This window comes from Lactuca serriola, chromosome 6 (assembly GCF_051521515.1).
Source record: "Lactuca serriola cultivar US96UC23 chromosome 6, Lser_US96UC23_V15, whole genome shotgun sequence".
NCBI classification, from domain to species: Eukaryota; Viridiplantae; Streptophyta; class Magnoliopsida; order Asterales; family Asteraceae; genus Lactuca; species Lactuca serriola.
Genome location: NC_136413.1, coordinates 104,823,469 through 104,841,704, shown reverse-complemented (window position 1 = coordinate 104,841,704; position 18,236 = coordinate 104,823,469). Strand labels below are relative to the sequence as shown.

Here is an 18,236-nt window from a genome sequence, read left to right as displayed (position 1 = left end):
GTGCTCCATTTTTGACATTCTTTATATTCACACGTAGGTATTTCTGAGTACTACAATTTTCCTTTTGACCCCGTCGGTTAATTCTCGACTGATCTTAAATTTAACACGCTAAGAAGAATACAATGCTAATGACCGTGTAAAATTCATAACTTCTACATACGGACTTCGTTTTCGAATGTATTTTTATCATTGAACTCCTACTAATGATATCTTCAATTCTCGTTTAGATAATATTGTATAAAATCGACCGATTTAAAATTCGATTTTTATGCCCGCACTGCTACGCTGAAACTTCGAAAAATCATAACTTCCTCTACTGAAGTCAGATTTGGACGTTCTCTTTATGCATGCTTTCTGTGTAATAGATACTATGACTTTCTTTTAGATTACTAAGGCTAAAAAATATTTTATCAAAATCTCACTTTTTATGATACACAGAGTCGTGTCAGTTAATTGCGGAACTACAACGGTTCATAACTTCTTTATTATAAGTCAGATTTCAACGTTCTTTCTATGTACATAATCCTTGTGACATATACTATATCTTTGGTTAAGATTTTTATCCTAAATAATCTTTTATCAAAAATTTATTTTTAACGCTTATTATATCTTATTTGACTAGCTCGCATATGTGGGTGTTACAATTATCTCCCCCTTATGATGATTACGTCCCAAAATCATCAATAAAATAGAGATTTTATAATGACTCTGTACATTATCTTTTCATCCTAGGTAATAACCGTAACTCTTATATCCTTTCAAATGAGTATCTAACTCTACAACTTCTTGATTGTTGGCGGTGCTCAATCTTGCATCCACTTTTTATCCTATGGTCGACTTTCAATCGTAACTTTCGAGTTACAAAATTAATTCTTATTGGAGACTCCTTCTCCTTCTTCAATAGACTTAACTTAATATAAGGTCTTTACTGCGATTATCGTAACAGACCGATGGGTTGTGCATCTAATGACTTTTCGTCGTATGATGCATTGGCTAGACTCATGTCTTTTGAGTCAGACTCCAACATGGATGAAATTTTCCTTCATGTTATAATGTGATATAATCACATTATAGCAGGTAGAAATTCTAGCTACAGACTACTTAGCTTTTACAATGGTTGCGACACTTTTATCGGTTGCTTTAATTATCCTTTCCTTTAACCTCCTTACTTGAGTTGTATACTACATCAAACATGGTTCTCTGAACCAATTAACTTATTTTGCAGACTTATTCTCAATTTGAACTCGATTTGATATCATCACTAGGTTTGGAATAACAGTCATCTTCGTATTCATTACCGAAATGACGGTAACGACGGAAACAAACTCAACTACTAATTCCTAAGTAACCTTGTGACTTTCCCTGATCCAAGTGTGAGTCTTGTGATTCTAGTAGTATAGGCCTCTACTACCTTTCACATCTACTTATACTCATCCCATGTAAGTCATCATTCAATAAAATCATATAGCAACTTAACACATCAGATAATGTAACATAACTAAGGATTATATTACTTCTTACGAACGATTACATTGTTATTCGCGTTCATCACGCCTTTTACATTAGGCTACATCTTACAATACTTTTTATATGGGTTGACTACTTTATCTATTAGACATCCTGGATAAGAAGCTTCCTTTTATTGACTTCCTGAAGCTACTTCTACTTCCTCATTTACCATCCTGAGAGTCATCTGAGATGCAACAACTTTCTTTGGGCAGTTATTCTTGAAATGCCTCATTTCTCCACACTTGTAACATATGATTTGGGTGTAGTTGCTAGATTAGTGACCAATATTTCCATAGCCGAAGCAGGTCACCTCTTCTTTGCATTATCCATTATGCTTCCTTCTGTATTTTTCACAACATTTTGACTCGTTGCGGTCCCTAGGTTTCTTATCGTTGGGTTATAAGGATCCTTCATTAAGCCTCTTCTCCCCAACGTTAGCATGGCTGGTGGTTCTTCTTTTGATCATATCTTCAAGAGGTTTGGCAATTCAGATGGTTGCTTCCAAAGTAGTTGCTAATTTCACCATTGGAACGAAATTTGTTGGTAGTCCATTAGAAAATCTTTCTACCTTGGAGGATTCAGTAGCAATCAGCTGAGAAACTAATTTCATTTTCTCAAAATAGATTGCAACATACTCACTAATGCTCATGTCTCCTTGCTTCAGATTCTGGAATTCCTTGCTTATTTCCGACATGTCTTTTTCGGAGCAGTATTCTCTTTTCAACTACACAAGGAAGTCTTCCCATGCCATCTTCCATGCTTCTCCCTTCAGCATAGTAGTGACCATTCGTTTCCACCATCTTAAAACACCAGTTCATAGTTGTCTGGTTGCGAACATTGTCTTCCATCTGTTGCTACAATAGCAACTCTCAAATGTCATCTCCATTCGTAAATCCAATCCATTACTGCCAGTGGCATTGACCTTCCAGGAAGACTTGGTGGTTGGAATTCCATGAAGACTCCATACATGCATCCATCTCTATCAACCTCTTCTTCGGTGTTGTCCTCCCTACTCCTTCATGGTTCAGACTGTCTAATGACTCTGCTACAGTTTCCTTCTTCCGACTGTTCCTTATTTAACTCAGATTGCACAACCGGTGCAGTCAGTTCATCCTTATTCTCCTGAAATAGTCGTTTTGTCTCCTCTATTTATCGGTCTAGCATGGTTCACATCATTGCTTAAACTTATTCCATTGTGATAGGTTTGGGTGCAGGTGCAATGATCGGTGCATGGCAAATCACATGCATAGGCCCAGGATGTCGTCTCACGTTGATATTTCCTAGTCTGTTACGAGTCTTCACCATGACGTTCTGTACGTCAAAGCAGGAGTTCAGTGTATCGAGACGAGAATATAGATAGCGAACGGTTAGTCGTGTTATCCTCCTTATTACTCCGAAAAGTTATATGGCAGTTCTAATACTGTAATTAAACATTTAGAAACCTGAAACATAAAATTTCCTATTTCTAGGTCGGCCACAGACCTTAAACCTAATAACATTAATTTAAGCCTAGAAATCCTCAAATATTCCTAGTTCGCTTAAACAAATGATATGATACCAATTGTGACATCCCCAATTTCAGGGCAAGAAAAGACCGATTTGTTTATGCTTATTTAAAAATCAGAGTATCCTTTTTGAAGAATAACATTGCAGAAGTTGTTCCTGAAATATGATAAAGATATTATCAAAGCATTTTCGAAGAAATGTATTTTAATCATATTAAAAACATTAGGATGTCATCATCAATATAGTACATAAGCATAGACTAAAATATTACAGGCCTTACAAATATCTATTATCCTACTAGCCTATAATCCATAAATCTCTCTTTTGTTCATCACACATGTGCTCTTGTGCCACTACCTATAATACAAGAAACTGAGTGGTTCAGTCTTGGGAACCTGGTGAGCACATAGGATTTTCATCCCACAATAATTATTTTCTTTTAATTATACATTTTCATCTCATCGTTCAACCCAATTACCCATTCATGTTATCCTCATTTTATGTCCCTAAAGCATCAAATTCAAGGGACTTATCCTAAGGATTATCTTTGGGATAGAAATAATGCTTAGGGGGTTCCTTAGCAATATATGTCAGTAAGGCAACCATGGGGGGATGGAGTACACCTAGTGAACACTTAGTTCAAAAACACATACAGGTTGCGAACCTACTAGCGTTCCACTGGACTGTCTAGAATAGTCTATGGTCGTCATCTATGCTCCGCTAGACGATAGATCATCTTTAAAGTCAAGGCCTCTCACCATCTATTTCATCATTCATCTCTTATCATCTATATCATCATTCATCTACCCATCTTTACCCAATATATTTATAGGTATAAAAATACATATACAATTTAAATCAAGTAAAACATGTATAAATTTTTCATCTAGCATAGATATCAGGAACACATATAATAGGCACATATAGCATGAAATTATCTTAAATACTTCATATCTATGTGTGAGATGAAAGTAACTATGCACTTACTTATTAAAGTGATGACTCAAAAGTCGGGCAGTGCTTCGCTTTAGCACTTAGTCTTTCCTTTGATGTGACCTAGGTCCAATTATCACTAAGTCTTAGTTTATTATTTCTTTTGACTAATTATTAGTCTAGATTCATCATTAATTCAAATTCTATTGATCTATAGCTGATAAGGGACAACCAGGTAAGAATATATTGGAGGTGGGTTTCGTTTGGTATACAGAGTATACTGTTTGGAAATCCTACTTTAAAAAACTCATTAAATCTAGCCTTGTCATCATCTCTGTAAGTAGATCAATCAGTATAACGACTTGGAATCGTTGATAAATCTTGTTTATAGGTTCATAATAACGATAATGAACTTAAACATAAGTTACACTTAAAGCGTTAATAAGTGCAGCTTAACTTACAGAAATTTTTAGCGAATACTGAGAAATTGCGCTGGCAGAACTCCGGATCGAGAGCTTCCATTTGTCGGGTTCTTTGATGCCTAGAGCCACCCCTAAGGACTAGAAGAACTTGGACTCAAGAAGAAAGAAGTCTAGGAGCAAATTGGTTTGCAAGATGTGAGAAAATGATGGATTTTAACCACTTATTTATAAGGATGCCAACAGCGATTACGCCCAACGTAGTGGTGTGGGTAGCAAACAAAAACGTAGGTAAAACTTCAATCTTCAAAAATTCATAACTTTTGCATATAAGTTTCATTTTTGTCGTTCTATATATCCACGTGTAGGTATTTCTGAGTACTACAACTTTTCTTTTGACTCCATCAGCTAATTCTCGACCGATCTTAAATTTAACATTCTGAGAAAATTACATTGCTAATGACCGTGTAAAATTTTTAACTTCTACATACGAACTTCGTTTTCGACTGTCTTTTTATCGTTGAAATCCTGTTAACGAGATCTTCATTTCTTTCAGTTAGATCATTTCAGCTAAAATTGATCAATCTAAAATTCGATTTATGTGCCCGCACTGCTATGCGGAAACTTCGAAAATTCCTCTACTAAAGTCAGATTTAGACATTCTCTATATGTACACTCTCGGTCTAACGAATACTATAAATTTCGTTTAGATCATTAAGGCTAAAAAGTATTTTATCAAAATCTCACATTTTACGATACGTAGAGATGTGTCGTTTAATCACGAAACTTCAACAAGTCATAACTTCTTCGTTATAAGTCGGATTTCAGCGTTATTTATATGTATGGAATCCTTGTGATTTGATAGTCAATCTAGGAATATAGATCGAATATCGAATGAAAACAATCCAAGACCTATTGATTTGAATTCTATCAAGAAGCCTCATTCAATTGATATTGATAACAAGTCAAGACCTACTGACTTGAAATCAAAGTCACGATTGAGAAACGCATCCCAAACAATGACACAATCTGAATTATACGCAATAATCAAGGTGAAAAAAAAGTTCTTTCAAAATTCAACCACGCAAATTACAAAGACAAGGAGGCTATTTATAGCCTGAAAAAAAATTAACGTTTACAAAAAGAAATAACTACCCACTAAAAGAAATTGCCTCCAAAAGGCTTATTGGAAGCTATAATAATGGAGAAAAAGTCGTGACTAATAGCTAGGAACTCCCTCCCTTAGTCAACGTGAGTTATCATGCAACCCCACGTGTCATCGGTCCCAACAAGTAGCTTTCATTTTCGATGGTAAGGATGCTTCGTTTGGAATCAAACCCAAATACTCGTTCGGAATTAGTAGTCTTCTGAGGTTTCTCGCTTCCGAACCCAATCTTTCCAAAGACATCCGACCCCGACGTGTTCCGAGGGATCAGATTAAGTCACAACGCATCGCAACCATTCCCTTTCGTTCCGACTCTCACCGCCTCTGATGCGTTCCGATTTGCATTGTCTCCACATGACCCCAATGGATTCCGATTGGTACTGATTCGATCCGAATCCAATGCATTTTGATGGATCGTAACCAGTCGTAACTCGTCTCACCTTCTAGACTAGTATAATCTCAGTCACAATTTCCACCAACCTCACTTCGAGATTCGCAATCAACACTCACTTTGGAATTTGAATGCATTTCAGAACCTGAACTCGTCTCGGAATTGGGACTTAGTTTGGAACTTGAAGGGTCTCCTTTTGCAAACGTATCACGATAGAAAAAAAAAAAAAAAAAAAAAAAAAAAAAAAAAAAAAAAAAAAGAGGATGAAGAGTGTTTGGGTGAGTTTGAGTGTAAGATGAAATGTATAAGAAAACTCTAACTTGGCTGCCATTTAATCTCTATCACTGGTGTACCTTCAGATAAAATTGGAAGCAATGTGTATGATTTTCCCCATGTGTTTCTAAGTCAAGGTTTGTTATGTATTAAAAATGAGGTTTTTTTATGCGCCTCCTTATTTCCATTTTTACCCCCCCCCCCCCCTTTTTTTTTTTGTTTTTTATGTTTTTTTATCATTTTGTTGTTTTTTATTTACCTTTTTACCTTTTTTTGTCTTTTTGTTATTTTTTTGTTTTTAATATTTTTAATAAATACATACTATTATTATTTTTTTGTTTGGACTATACTTGTGTTATTTTTTTTTCATTCAGACTATCCATGTGTTATCTTTTAAGTTCGAACTATCTAGTAGTGTTATTGTTTTCTTGCAATTTTCGTAGCCATTAAATAAAACTCACACACAAACATACATATAATTGTTTGTAATTTTTCTTTTAACACAAGGATAGTTTAGACAAAAAAAAATAACACAATGATAGTCTAAAAAAAAAGTTAAAGTTAAAAAGACATCAAATCAAATCAATTATTTTAATAATAATCATTATTATTATTATTATTTAATAATCATAAATTTAGTTTTAATAGAAAACAAAACAAAAAGACAAAATATGTCAAATCAAAGTGGGTTTAAAGACAATAAAATGACAAAAGAGGTACATGGAGTAATTTCATGAAATATGAGGATACAACACCCATTAAAAATATCACAAAATAATTTTCTTGATTCGCGTGTTCAATTACAGACATCTAAAAACTTTTCTATAGGTGGCAAATGATATTCTCGGGTACAAGGAGTCAAGGGTTCCAAAAACTCAGACGTATCATAAATCCGATATGTAGAACTTTGGGAAAAACCGTTTAAAGTTTCGCGATTAATTGGTTTTCGACAGTTTTTGCGACTTTGTTAAATTTACGGGTTAAAATCATTGCAATTATGAAATCAAATATTAGCCCTATGTCTGAGTTCTAGAAATGCACTTGGAATTTCCATATGAGGTGTGCAAGTACCTCAACGAATCAATTCGGTTTTCGAGTATTAAGAAAATCAGTATTATACTGATTTGTTTTTTTAATGGACATAACTTCTGCATATGACCTCCGTTTTTGACGTTTTTTATATCCCGAAGTCCTGAGAGTATAATCTATTTAATTTGATTATAAATTAGTCCAAGGTATACTCGATGCAAAATTTTATTTTTAGCGTCACAATTATTATCAGTTGTTATAATTTTTGTCTCAATCCTTAACGATAGACAGTTGTTTGAAAATTTTGAGACGATTATAAAGTAATTATGATTATACTATATTTAGTACACTACATAAACATAAAATTACACACAATTGGTTTTTAATACATAAGGGTTCGTGGTGGTTTGACCACCGAACTCTAATCTAATTTTACAAATTGTTACATATATTCTTATTCAGATCTTGTTTCTTGATCTGATTCAGGAGGCTTCTGGAACCCTTCCAATGCCTCTCAAAACCGTCCATAGGGTGGAGGGTTCTAGAATTATCTTATTTGTTTAATGATTAAGCAATTGCAATTCAACCATTACAATTTTTATTAATTCTAATTAACCCAAATTAATTTTAATTAATGCTTAGTTAATTATTATTGTTTTTAATTAATATATTAATCATATAATATGTTAATAAATCATTTAATCTCTCTCCTATAGTAATTTCTAGTTATTTCTGGTTATGAAAACAACCCAAAAAAACTTTATTTTTATTCACCAAAATTATATCAATTTAATTAAGACTTTAGACACTTTAATCCAACACTTTTGACAATTCAATATGCATGCAGAAGAATTGATTTTCCTACCGCCTTCTTCATTTTCATGTTCGTGCCTTTCTTTATCTTTTTTTTTAATATAATTTTGTATAAATTTTTGAAGATGAATATTGCACACTTCATTCAATTATAATGTGTTTTCTAAGAAATTTTACACTTCGCTCAATTCTTTTGGTTACTTTCAATGGATTTTCGAAACGAAGCTAACCAAGTTGGTTCTAGCAAAAGACACAAATCTACACAAAATGGTTCAAGTCAATATATTCCATTTTCTTCTCCAGGATTTCAAAACTCAAATTATCAACAATACTAAAACTACCAACAAAACCAAAACTATCCACAATAGTATCACCCGGTGCAACAATCTTACAACACATTTAAACTTTCTTAAGATAATCCGGATTATAATCCATGAAATCAGTTTTTTTAAAAGGTTCCAGAAACCCAATTCCAATCTTCTCATCCCAAGAATTTCCCGATGACCCGGCTCCCGAAAGAAACGAAGAAGACGACAAGTTGCAACCCGTTGCTGAGAAAAAACACAACTATACAAAACACCTAAACTCAAAGAAATGGATGGAAAGCTAAGAGATGGATTTGGTTAGGGCATATGTCGATTTTAGTATAATCTAGAGAACTAAAAATGCATTAAATAAAAGGAATGACTTATACACATTAAAACGTGTAAAAGTATTTTTTTTATATATATATATAGTGATACATACATACAGACAGACAATTTGTATAAGCAAAGCATGATAAAGCGCACAACATGTAGTGGGAATACAAATACATATGTTAGATCCTTAAATTAAAAGATGATGTCATAATTTGGAATGTTGTCTCCAGGGGCACCCACCTTCGAAAGCATGTTCCAACACATCTTCCATTCTCTTTGCAAGTAGTATCTGCAGCAGGAAACCACCCACTTCCAAGTCAATTTACAATCATTTTACTTGTTAGTCAAAGTGTTAGATTGAAGAAATAGCAACATACTTTTTCTTATTTGTCTATTATAACATCCTAGTTTCATAGCATTTTTATTCTTATAAGGACCTTATACTTTGAAAAATCCAGCCATTATGGCAATGAATATTGTTTTCTATTATTTTTATTTTTATTTTTATTTAAAAAAATTAAATAAAATCTTACCTCCATGCTAGCGAGAACAGCTGGAGGAACTTCAACCAAGTCTTTCAAATTTCTCTCTGGAAGGATAACTCTCTTAAGACCATTACGGTGTGCCGCCAACACCTGCCCGATTGCAAGTTACAAAAAATCATTAAAATTAAAGTTAAAACATTTGTAAAGTTATAATAAATATTGTAAGGATTAAAAGCGAGAAATAACAAGACGGTTATTCCAGCATTGTAGTTTGAAAAATCTACCCAATTATAGCAATGACATTCAAATTATAATGTTATAATTGAGTAGATTATTGAAAAGTAGAATGTGATTTTTTTTTAGAAAAAAAAAAGCTGAAAGTAGAATGCTATGATAGAAGGCAGTGAGAGAAGTAGGAATAAAGAAATATTGTAAAAAAAACATAGCAATAGCAATGCAATGGGTAACCTTGTCCTTGATACCCCCTACGGGTAAAACTAGGCCACGCAGAGTGATTTCTCCGGTCATGGCTGTATCTGATCGCACCCGTCTACGGCTGAAAAGTGAAACGAGTGAGGTCACCAGAGTCACACCAGCTGAGGGTCCATCTTTTGGCACTGCCCCTGCAGGGAAATGTATATGGATGTCCCGCCCTTCAAGCAGATTGCCTTCTCCTTGTGCACAACCCAGATTAAGCTCTGCTGCCCTTGCTCTTACCTAATAATAAAATTAAACACACACACACACACACACTTATATACAATTTTAGTCCTCTGTTATTTGGCATCACTTCTAAAAATAATGCTCACAGTCCCTCGGTCAAAGGATTTTGTGGATTCCTGTTCCAATTCCAACAGAATCCGACAAACCAAACCAAACGCCAACACGACCATAATTTTTTTTTTTTTTTGAAGAAGAAGAAGGTTAAAAAGACAGACAGTAAAAGAGGAGATACCCAAGTCAATGCTATCTGTGCTGATTCTTTGATGACATCACCCAATTGGCCAGTGAGATGCAGATCCCCCTTACCCACCATTGATGTAGCCTCAACAAACTGGACTTCTCCACCGAAGGAAGTCCAAACTAAACCAACACAAACCCCAGGAGTTGAAACTCTCTCCGCTGTTTCTTTATCATCATATTTGGGAGGCTGCACAACAAGTAAGAAAATACAGACTCAGGACCCACCCCATATTCACATTCTTTTTCATACGATGCTTAGTGCTTACCCCAAGTACTTTTTCCAGCATCTCATCATCCACAATAAGTGGTGACATAATAACCCTCCGGAATGCACTTGATATTTCATGATTGTTAACACCCATTGCCATTGGTATCACCTCCATCTCTACTCCTCCTCCTTCAGCAAGTCTGCTCTCTAGCAATGGTGAAGAAATCTGTTGCACATCTTTGTTAAGCGCAACTCCGTCCCTGTCCCTGTCTTGCTCTTGCTCCGCCACTCTCACCGCCGCTGCACGGGCTAAGGCCGCCAGGTTTCTCTCCAGGTTCCGCACACCAGCTTCTCTCGTGTATCGTTCAATAATTACTTTCACTATCGCCTGCCACATACATACATCATCGGTCTCGATAATAATCAACAAAAAGGGGGATGCATATTTCACATGTGCTAAATATGTCTTTTTTTCAACCAATATCAACACGCTTTCATTTCATTTATTTGTTTATTATAGCATCTTTACTTTCATTTCTTTCTATTAACTTTTTTTCTTATTAAAACACTCTGCTTTGAAAAATTAACCATTGTATTTATAAAAGTCTACCCAACTATAGCAGTAAACATTGCTTTGTTTTTGGATACATAGATATCTATAATTGGGTACAAACTTGTCATAATAAACAAATGAATGAAAGTGAAAGTGAGAGTGAAAGTGGGCTGCTATTTTTTTAGTTTAAGAAAAATAAGAAAAAGGGTATTTACCTCGGGAACTTTAAGATATTCAGAATTAAGGCCATGTTGGTCTAGAACACGTGGGATTAGGTGGCGCATGGCTATTCGAAGCTTCTCTTCAGGTGTATATCCTGGAAGTTCAATGACTTCCATCCTGTCTAAGAGTGGTGGGGGGATTGGTTGTGCCCTATTAGCAGTCGCCACAAATATCACTTTTGATAGGTCATAAGGAACATTCAAATAGCTTTAACCCATGAATTAAGGAGTCAATCATTCAAACAAACTGGGCACTTGAGATGCATAAAGCCAATTAACTTATTTCAATGGAAACTAGTATTTCTAATTAAGCTCACATTCATTCATAGATCATGCAAGCATCCAAGAGGTGGTGGTATCTTTGCAGAAACTTATATAAGTTAGGTGAATGTCAAGCTTTTATAGTCAAACGGGTCCACTCTCAATTTTTTTTTTTAAAAAAAAATAATATTATTTTATCTTGATTTCAAGACTTGTTGCCTTGTCACATTTCCTCTAAATCGTGAAGTAGGATACTGATCATTGAAAGTTTTGTTTTGCTCAGGGTCAAGAACCTCCAGAAGTGCTGAAGCAGGATCACCACGTACATCAGATCCCGTTTTATCAATCTCATCCAGCAACATAACAGGATTGCAAACAGCTACTTTCTGAAATAAAATTAAAAAATAAAAAATGTATAAGTCAAAAACAAACAAATAAACTGTACAACGGAATGAGCAGTTTGGATGTTGGTCTCTAGCAATTAATTTTTCATACGTTATTTTAATTACAATATATAAACTTTATTTACAAAAATAAAAAATCAAATATAATAAAATAAGATTACAAGAAAATATAAAAACGAGGAAAATAAAAAGTAAAGAAATGTGTGGGTCATATGATTTAGGAATGAAAGTTAGGAAATGATAGGAAACAAAGAGAAGGTAATTTGATAAAATAGATATATTGTAGGTTGACCTTTAAGCCATCAATGAGTCGGCCGGGCATGCTTCCGATGTATGTCCTCCTATGGCCCCTAATATCAGCCTCATCTTTGACACCACCAAGAGATATGCGCACAAACTTCCTACCCAAAGCAGCAGCAATGGATGATGCCAATGATGTTTTCCCAACACCTGGTGGCCCCACAAAACATAGCACAGGACCCCTCGCATCTGGCTTCAACTGCAATAAATATTTGTATGGGTCAAAACTCCCTGGCTTACAAGAAAACTGAATTAGACATAATTGGGTCGACCTAACCTTGCGCACGGCTAGATATTCAATGATCCTTTGTTTCACCTTCTCTAATCCATAGTGGTCACTGTCAAGCCGCTCTTTTGCAGCTTTTAAGTCCATCTCCACCTCTTCACTGCTTGTCTGCCATGGCAAATCAGCAAGAAGCTCCAGATAAACACGGGAACTGTTGTACCCAGGTTGCTGTGGTTGCATTTTCTTCAGTCTCCTGCCAACATTCATGTCAAATGTTAAAAATCATACTACATAAATATATATATATATATATATATATATATATATATATATATATATATATATATATATATATTCCCTCAGGCCTCATCAACATAAAATGTCTGCTACACCTTAGTTCTCTCTGTGCATGCTTCCAGACATTTGGAGGCATTCCAGCGCTTTGCATTTTCCTTTCAAGACCAGCCACGTCATCATCTTCATCGTCATTGTCACCAAGCTCTTCCTTAATAGCCCTCATCTGTTTTATGAATCAAGCATATATAACACTCAAACTGAATTTACATGTTGATGCTGAGATAAACAAAAAACACACCTGCTGACGAAGAAGATATTCCTTTTGTGATTTTGAAAGCTGCCCTTCAACCTTTTTGGTTATCTTCTCTGCCACACGTATCGACTGCTACAAGTAATAACCCCATCACACCAGCCACATCTTTTCATAAAAATGACAATAAATAAGAGCATCCATCATCTATGTTAGCTTTACCTGTAAATGCCTATCGACTAATTCCGTGGCTTTTAAAAGCCTTACTTTCACATCAACAGCATCTAGCATAGATAGCTGCTCTTCAAAACTTATCTCAAAGCTTGCAACAAAGATGTCTGCCAGTTTGTGCAGGGGGACCGTTTCCAGAAGAACTTTGGTTCTCCCACCAGTTTTTTGTTTCTGTATATTAAAAAAAAAAAAAACAAGCTTAGAGATACCCAGCTGTTTCTTTTTTGCTTAATGCAGAAACAACGACGAGAAATCCGGGGAAATGAGCCTTTTACAAATTTAACCTCATCTATTTTTTTCCTTCCAGTTCCCAGGAGGATGAGCCGTTATTTTCTAAAATAATTCTAAAGATCATTTATCCAGACCCCACTATATCCAGAGAGCACCTTATGAAAAATAAATGGCCAGTCCCTTTAAAGGTTATATTGAAAATCAGGCTTTTGAGGAGAAAAATTAACATAGATGATAAAACAAACAAAGGGAGGAAGTGCAGAAAGAATACTCCCCCGGTTCCATAAAAACAGATAAATGGCTTCTTTTTTGGTTATCTCCCGATTTTCTTCTCTTTAGGGACACGTGGACCCAGGAAGAGAAGGTAAACACTGCTTTTGACAAATTTATATGCCAACCGGATTTCACAACACTAAAAGAGATCTACCGTAGCTGAATATGGTTTATTTTCATTTTCTGTTCAAGTTATTTGAAGTTTGTTTTTGGTTTTGGAAAACGAGGAAACAATAATTTAGCTTAGTGATAGCTGGGCTCCTCCCCTAGGTGGCAATACCTAGTATATCATGACTTCAAAATCCGCTTTCCTTTTCCTTCACTAGAATTTTTTTTTTTTTATAATGACTGAATTAGTGCATGACAGCAGCAAAATAAGACAACATAGGAATGAAGAATGTGAAATCAAGTTCATCAAAACACAACTAAAGATGTGAAATCAAGAAGCCAAATCACAATGTCCACAAAGCAACGAAAGTGAGTGATGTCTAGGCTTGAAGCATAGACCCCATTTACGGATTTTCACCTCCTAACCACTAGTGAAAACATGTGGGGACCATATGGCTATAGAATAACAAGCTTGTATTCGGTCGTTCCATGAGATAAATGCTTAGCAATACATCATCTCAAGGACACTACCAGATGATACCTCATATTTTGTATCAAAGTGAATTAATGAAGCAAAAAGGACAAAAAAATGCTGACATAAAACTAATAATAAAATGGTCTGGGGGTTGCAGATGATACCTCATGTGTTACAAACACAGCCTATGGCATGATGATGTTTAAAAAAAAATAGAAATGAGAGTACCTGCTCGAGAACAGAGATAAGCTCCATGGCAGTTACTTTGAATTGACGAGACAGTGCTATGAAGTCCGGGTCTTGTTCAACTCGCTCCATCTCTAGTCAATATCAGAAAAGGGTAGTAAATCAGGTATTCCACATGTGACTTAACCTTGTCTAAAACAACCCTACAAGATGGTTGACTATAAACTTGAACCAGATTTAACGTCGTATCGTATCCCATATGCAACATGTGACTTTACATTTCTAATACTCCTTATGTGGCACTGGGAACCCCATGGTTCCACAAACTTTCCTATTAAGTTCATATCCAAGACACAAATACATCTTGCAATATATACAACTCAATCATGATTAGTGAGATAAAAAAATAAAAGATATATATTTCTTCTGGCAGAAATTTATATGAAAAAAAAAGTAGCCCTGCCCTACAAGAAAAGTTATATTTAGTTTGCCTAAAATCCATGTACGTGGAAATTTAAGAGAGTATAATTATAATAATAGCGCTATGTATGTAGAAGGAATGTGATGGTGTGGAGTATACCAGCCTTTGTCATATCAAGAGGGGATATTCTTGCAGTAGAGTATGTCCCTTTAGTACTAAGCTCCAGGACACTAAATCTGCATAGACCTTCAAGAACAACTGTGTATGTGACCCTTCCACTTGGTTTTTCAACTCCTCTAGATAGATGTAATGCACGCGCAGCAACGCCCCTAACAATAAAATCAAACACTACAAAATTAAACTTCTTCAACATATATTTAGATTGAGAAATTTGCAATCCCCAATTATATGACGATGACATGCATCCGATGTAACCCAAGGTTTCGCAAAGTAAACAATAATGGCTATCCATGTACCTTGTATGCCAATGAATAGGTTCTTGTTGGCTTTTCCCATCAAGCTTGTGTGAATCCGACAAGCCTGTTTGATTCTTTGAGCTTCCCAAATCAGTACCTACATCTCAACAGGATTAATAAGAGTTGCTTTTTCTAGCAAGTTAACAGACTTTCTTGCACGACAGATCAGAGAGAGAGAGTCCATGTCCCACCTAAATATTTTCAATTTTTGTCATGTATAACAAATGGGGCCTCAAGGTAAATAAAATGCAATGAATGATGTAATCAAAATCACCTTGAGTTAACATGGAACCCACTGACAGTGTCTCTGCAGCATCTCGAACTGGCAAAATACCAATCAACCCTTTCTCCTCCCTCTGCCACAACTCTTGTTCCACCAATTTCACACTGCAGGAATCAGAATAGCAATCACATTAGACTAGACCTAGCCCCCAAACTTTCAGTCATATTGGGGATTCTGAATTTGCTAAGCCCTTGTCTGATTCAGCTGCAGCAGGTATCAATCTTATGCATCTTTCTATTTTCTGGAAACTTGGTCTTGAGGAGGTGAAACCAACTCAGGCACCTCTTCAGTTTGCAGATAGATCCATCATATGTCCATATTGCATAATTGAAGATGTTCTAATCAAAGTCATTAAATTCTACTAGTACACACATCTACTAGAGTATTTTGCAAAATCATACAAAGAAAATAAACATGTCTGCTTAACAACTACTCATGTGTCTCTATACATCTAGCTCACTTTCACAGAGAAAGTTTATCATCAAGAAATTATAATTTATAACTGTATAAAAATAAGATATTTTCAATAACGCCACTAAGATTTACAGTTATAACCACCATATAACACAAAGGGATTTTTACTACAGATAACCAATCAGGCTTGAAACCTATCCTGTTCCTTTTCCTCTATGTTCCTGTAAATTAAAGAAACAGGAAAAGGAGCAACAAAGCACAAATATCGGCCTAAACTATGCAAAGACAACTGTGCAACAAAAATTTCGTGAGGAAACACAAAGTCATCGGGTTTGCTTGGAGAAAATCGACAAATATGGGCGAAAGACAAAACAAAGAATTCACCTGCTCGGAGAAGTGCATCGAATTCGAATAATTGCACCAGGCAACAAGACTTTGTTCCTAAACGGTAGAATTCCAATCCGACTAGGAAGCTCCACCGGTTCCGCCATTATAGAAAAAGTATATGTAATTGTATATAATGAAATTGGTGTATCAATCAACAAACCTGTGCGTGTTTATATAGGATTTGAGGGAAGTAAAACAAATGAAAAGAATCTATTAGAGATTTAGAGGGCAATAAATTGGTGAAGAAGAAGAATGGTCCGTTGGCTGCTTTTACGACGGCTTTCTGTTCATTGAATTTTTTTATATCTTTTCTCATCGATAATCATTGGGATTTTACATCTAAGCCCTTTATGTTTTGTTTTTTTCCAAAACCAACTACCAAAAGGGTTTAGGGTTGTTTCGTGTTTGATTCAATTTGGTATGTCATTTACTAGATTTAGAGTAATCGGTATGGGCCTCGACGAGAAGCGACGAGACCCACGTGGCAGTCCGCGACGCCGTCGTAACGTGGGGAACAACGCCCCCCCTCTGCATCTCGTCGCCCGGATCTCGTTGCCTTGGAAACGAATTGCAACGCCAAAAAAATTAGTCGTTGCCCCATATTTTACCGTTTAATAACGGTCAATTTCAAAAAAAAACAAAAAAAACTTAACTTTTTTACCGTGTGTGTATATATATATATATATATATATATATATATATATATATATATATATATATATATATATATATATATATATACATACATGTACTTTATTTCAATTTTTGTATACCTTTCTCTCATTCTCTCTATATCTTATACACATTTTTCATTAAAATTTCAAAAAATGGAGCAAAACCCAAACACCCCCCTCCATCATCAAATCCAAACACAACCTCGTCTCTCGGATTTGCAGGGTATGAAAATTATTTTAACCTTTTGTCTTCTCAAGGTTCACCACAAATACCATACCAATGTGCCGCTTTCAATACCGTTTCACCGCCACTGCAATTTCCCAACTCACCTTACGTTCAACAAAATCAATTTGGTCAAAACCCAAATTTACAACAAAATCTTTTCTCTACTTTTGGTTCGATGCAACAAACAACCAATCAACCGTCGCCTACAACACAACCAACAGTTCAAGTGGAAGCGGGAAGTAGTAGGAAAGGGAAAGGGAAAGGAAAATCAAAAGGGAAATCAATAGCGGTGGAATCTGAAAATGCAGACGTTCCACAATGGTGGACACCGGAGGAGGAATACGCTTTGACGGCGGCTTGGTGTGCTACTTCAAAGGACGAACTTCGCGGAAATGGAATGAAAAAATGAGCTTATTGGGGGGCGGTGCTCGACAAGTTTCATGTTATTTTAAAGAAAAATTTGTATCGCAACAACGACATGTTGAGCAGCAAATGGGGTATGATAACTAAGCGGTGCAGCAAATTCAACGGTATTTACAACCGGATTGCGGCGCAACAACAAAGTGGAACCAACGACTTTGATTTGTTCAAAGCTGCTAAGGAACAATATCGGGTCGAAATGGGTCATGTTTTCGACTTTGAAAAATCATGGGAATTGTTGCGAGCGGATCCAAAGTGGAATAAAACGCCTACATCGTCGGAGGTTCAATCCAAAATGTCTCGCAATTCTAGCTCGGTCGACGTGTCGGACGCAGGGACTAACATCGACCTAAACGCCGATGACGATGAGATCCTGGATGATATCCAAGAGATATCCCCACCACGACGACCACCCGGACGCGACAAAGCGAGGCGCGCTGCAAGACATGCGGAGGAGGTGGAGACGAGAGCAAAAGATGCGGCGGAAATGAGAGCGAAATTCGACGAACATAATTTATTAATAAAAGAAAAAAATGAGTTGAAACGTCGTCATTTGGAATTCCTGGAAAGGCAGACACGGGAGA

At 35.8% G+C, this 18,236-nt stretch overlaps 1 protein-coding gene across 2 annotated transcripts; it reads right to left on the bottom strand.

Annotated features, from left to right (window-relative positions):
• Nucleotides 1-8,743: 8,743 nt before the first annotated feature.
• On the bottom strand, nt 8,744-16,603 carry LOC145056629 (lon protease homolog 2, peroxisomal-like). Of its 2 annotated transcripts, none has more exons than XM_079004325.1 (17): nt 16,330-16,603; nt 15,523-15,635; nt 15,249-15,345; nt 14,932-15,101; nt 14,394-14,485; nt 13,070-13,249; nt 12,896-12,982; nt 12,693-12,820; nt 12,352-12,553; nt 12,067-12,273; nt 11,626-11,756; nt 11,104-11,317; nt 10,394-10,723; nt 10,120-10,314; nt 9,633-9,881; nt 9,213-9,314; nt 8,744-8,968 (listed from the first exon to the last, which is right to left on the bottom strand). In XM_079004325.1, exons 1-17 carry the CDS (start codon nt 16,434-16,436, stop codon nt 8,885-8,887), a joined length of 2,688 nt encoding a protein of 895 aa, XP_078860451.1. In that variant the 5' UTR covers nt 16,437-16,603; the 3' UTR covers nt 8,744-8,884. The 2 variants fall into 2 exon arrangements, with proteins under 2 accessions (XP_078860451.1, XP_078860452.1); XM_079004326.1 differs by having other exon boundaries at nt 12,896-12,979.
• Between the last annotated feature and the right edge of the window lie 1,633 nt (nt 16,604-18,236).

What these genes read in the sequence shown, in the direction of transcription:
- LOC145056629 (XM_079004325.1), bottom strand. Translation starts at nt 16,436, where the DNA reads ATGGCGGAACCGGTGGAGCTTCCTAGTCGGATTGGAATTCTACCGTTT. An exon ending in CGATGCACTTCTCCGAGCAG is followed by an intron (nt 15,636 to 16,329) that starts GTGAATTCTTTG and finishes TGATTCCTGCAG; the next exon opens with TGTGAAATTGGTGGAACAAG. An exon ending in TTATCTCTGTTCTCGAGCAG is followed by an intron (nt 13,250 to 14,393) that starts GTACTCTCATTT and finishes TTTAATATACAG; the next exon opens with AAACAAAAAACTGGTGGGAG.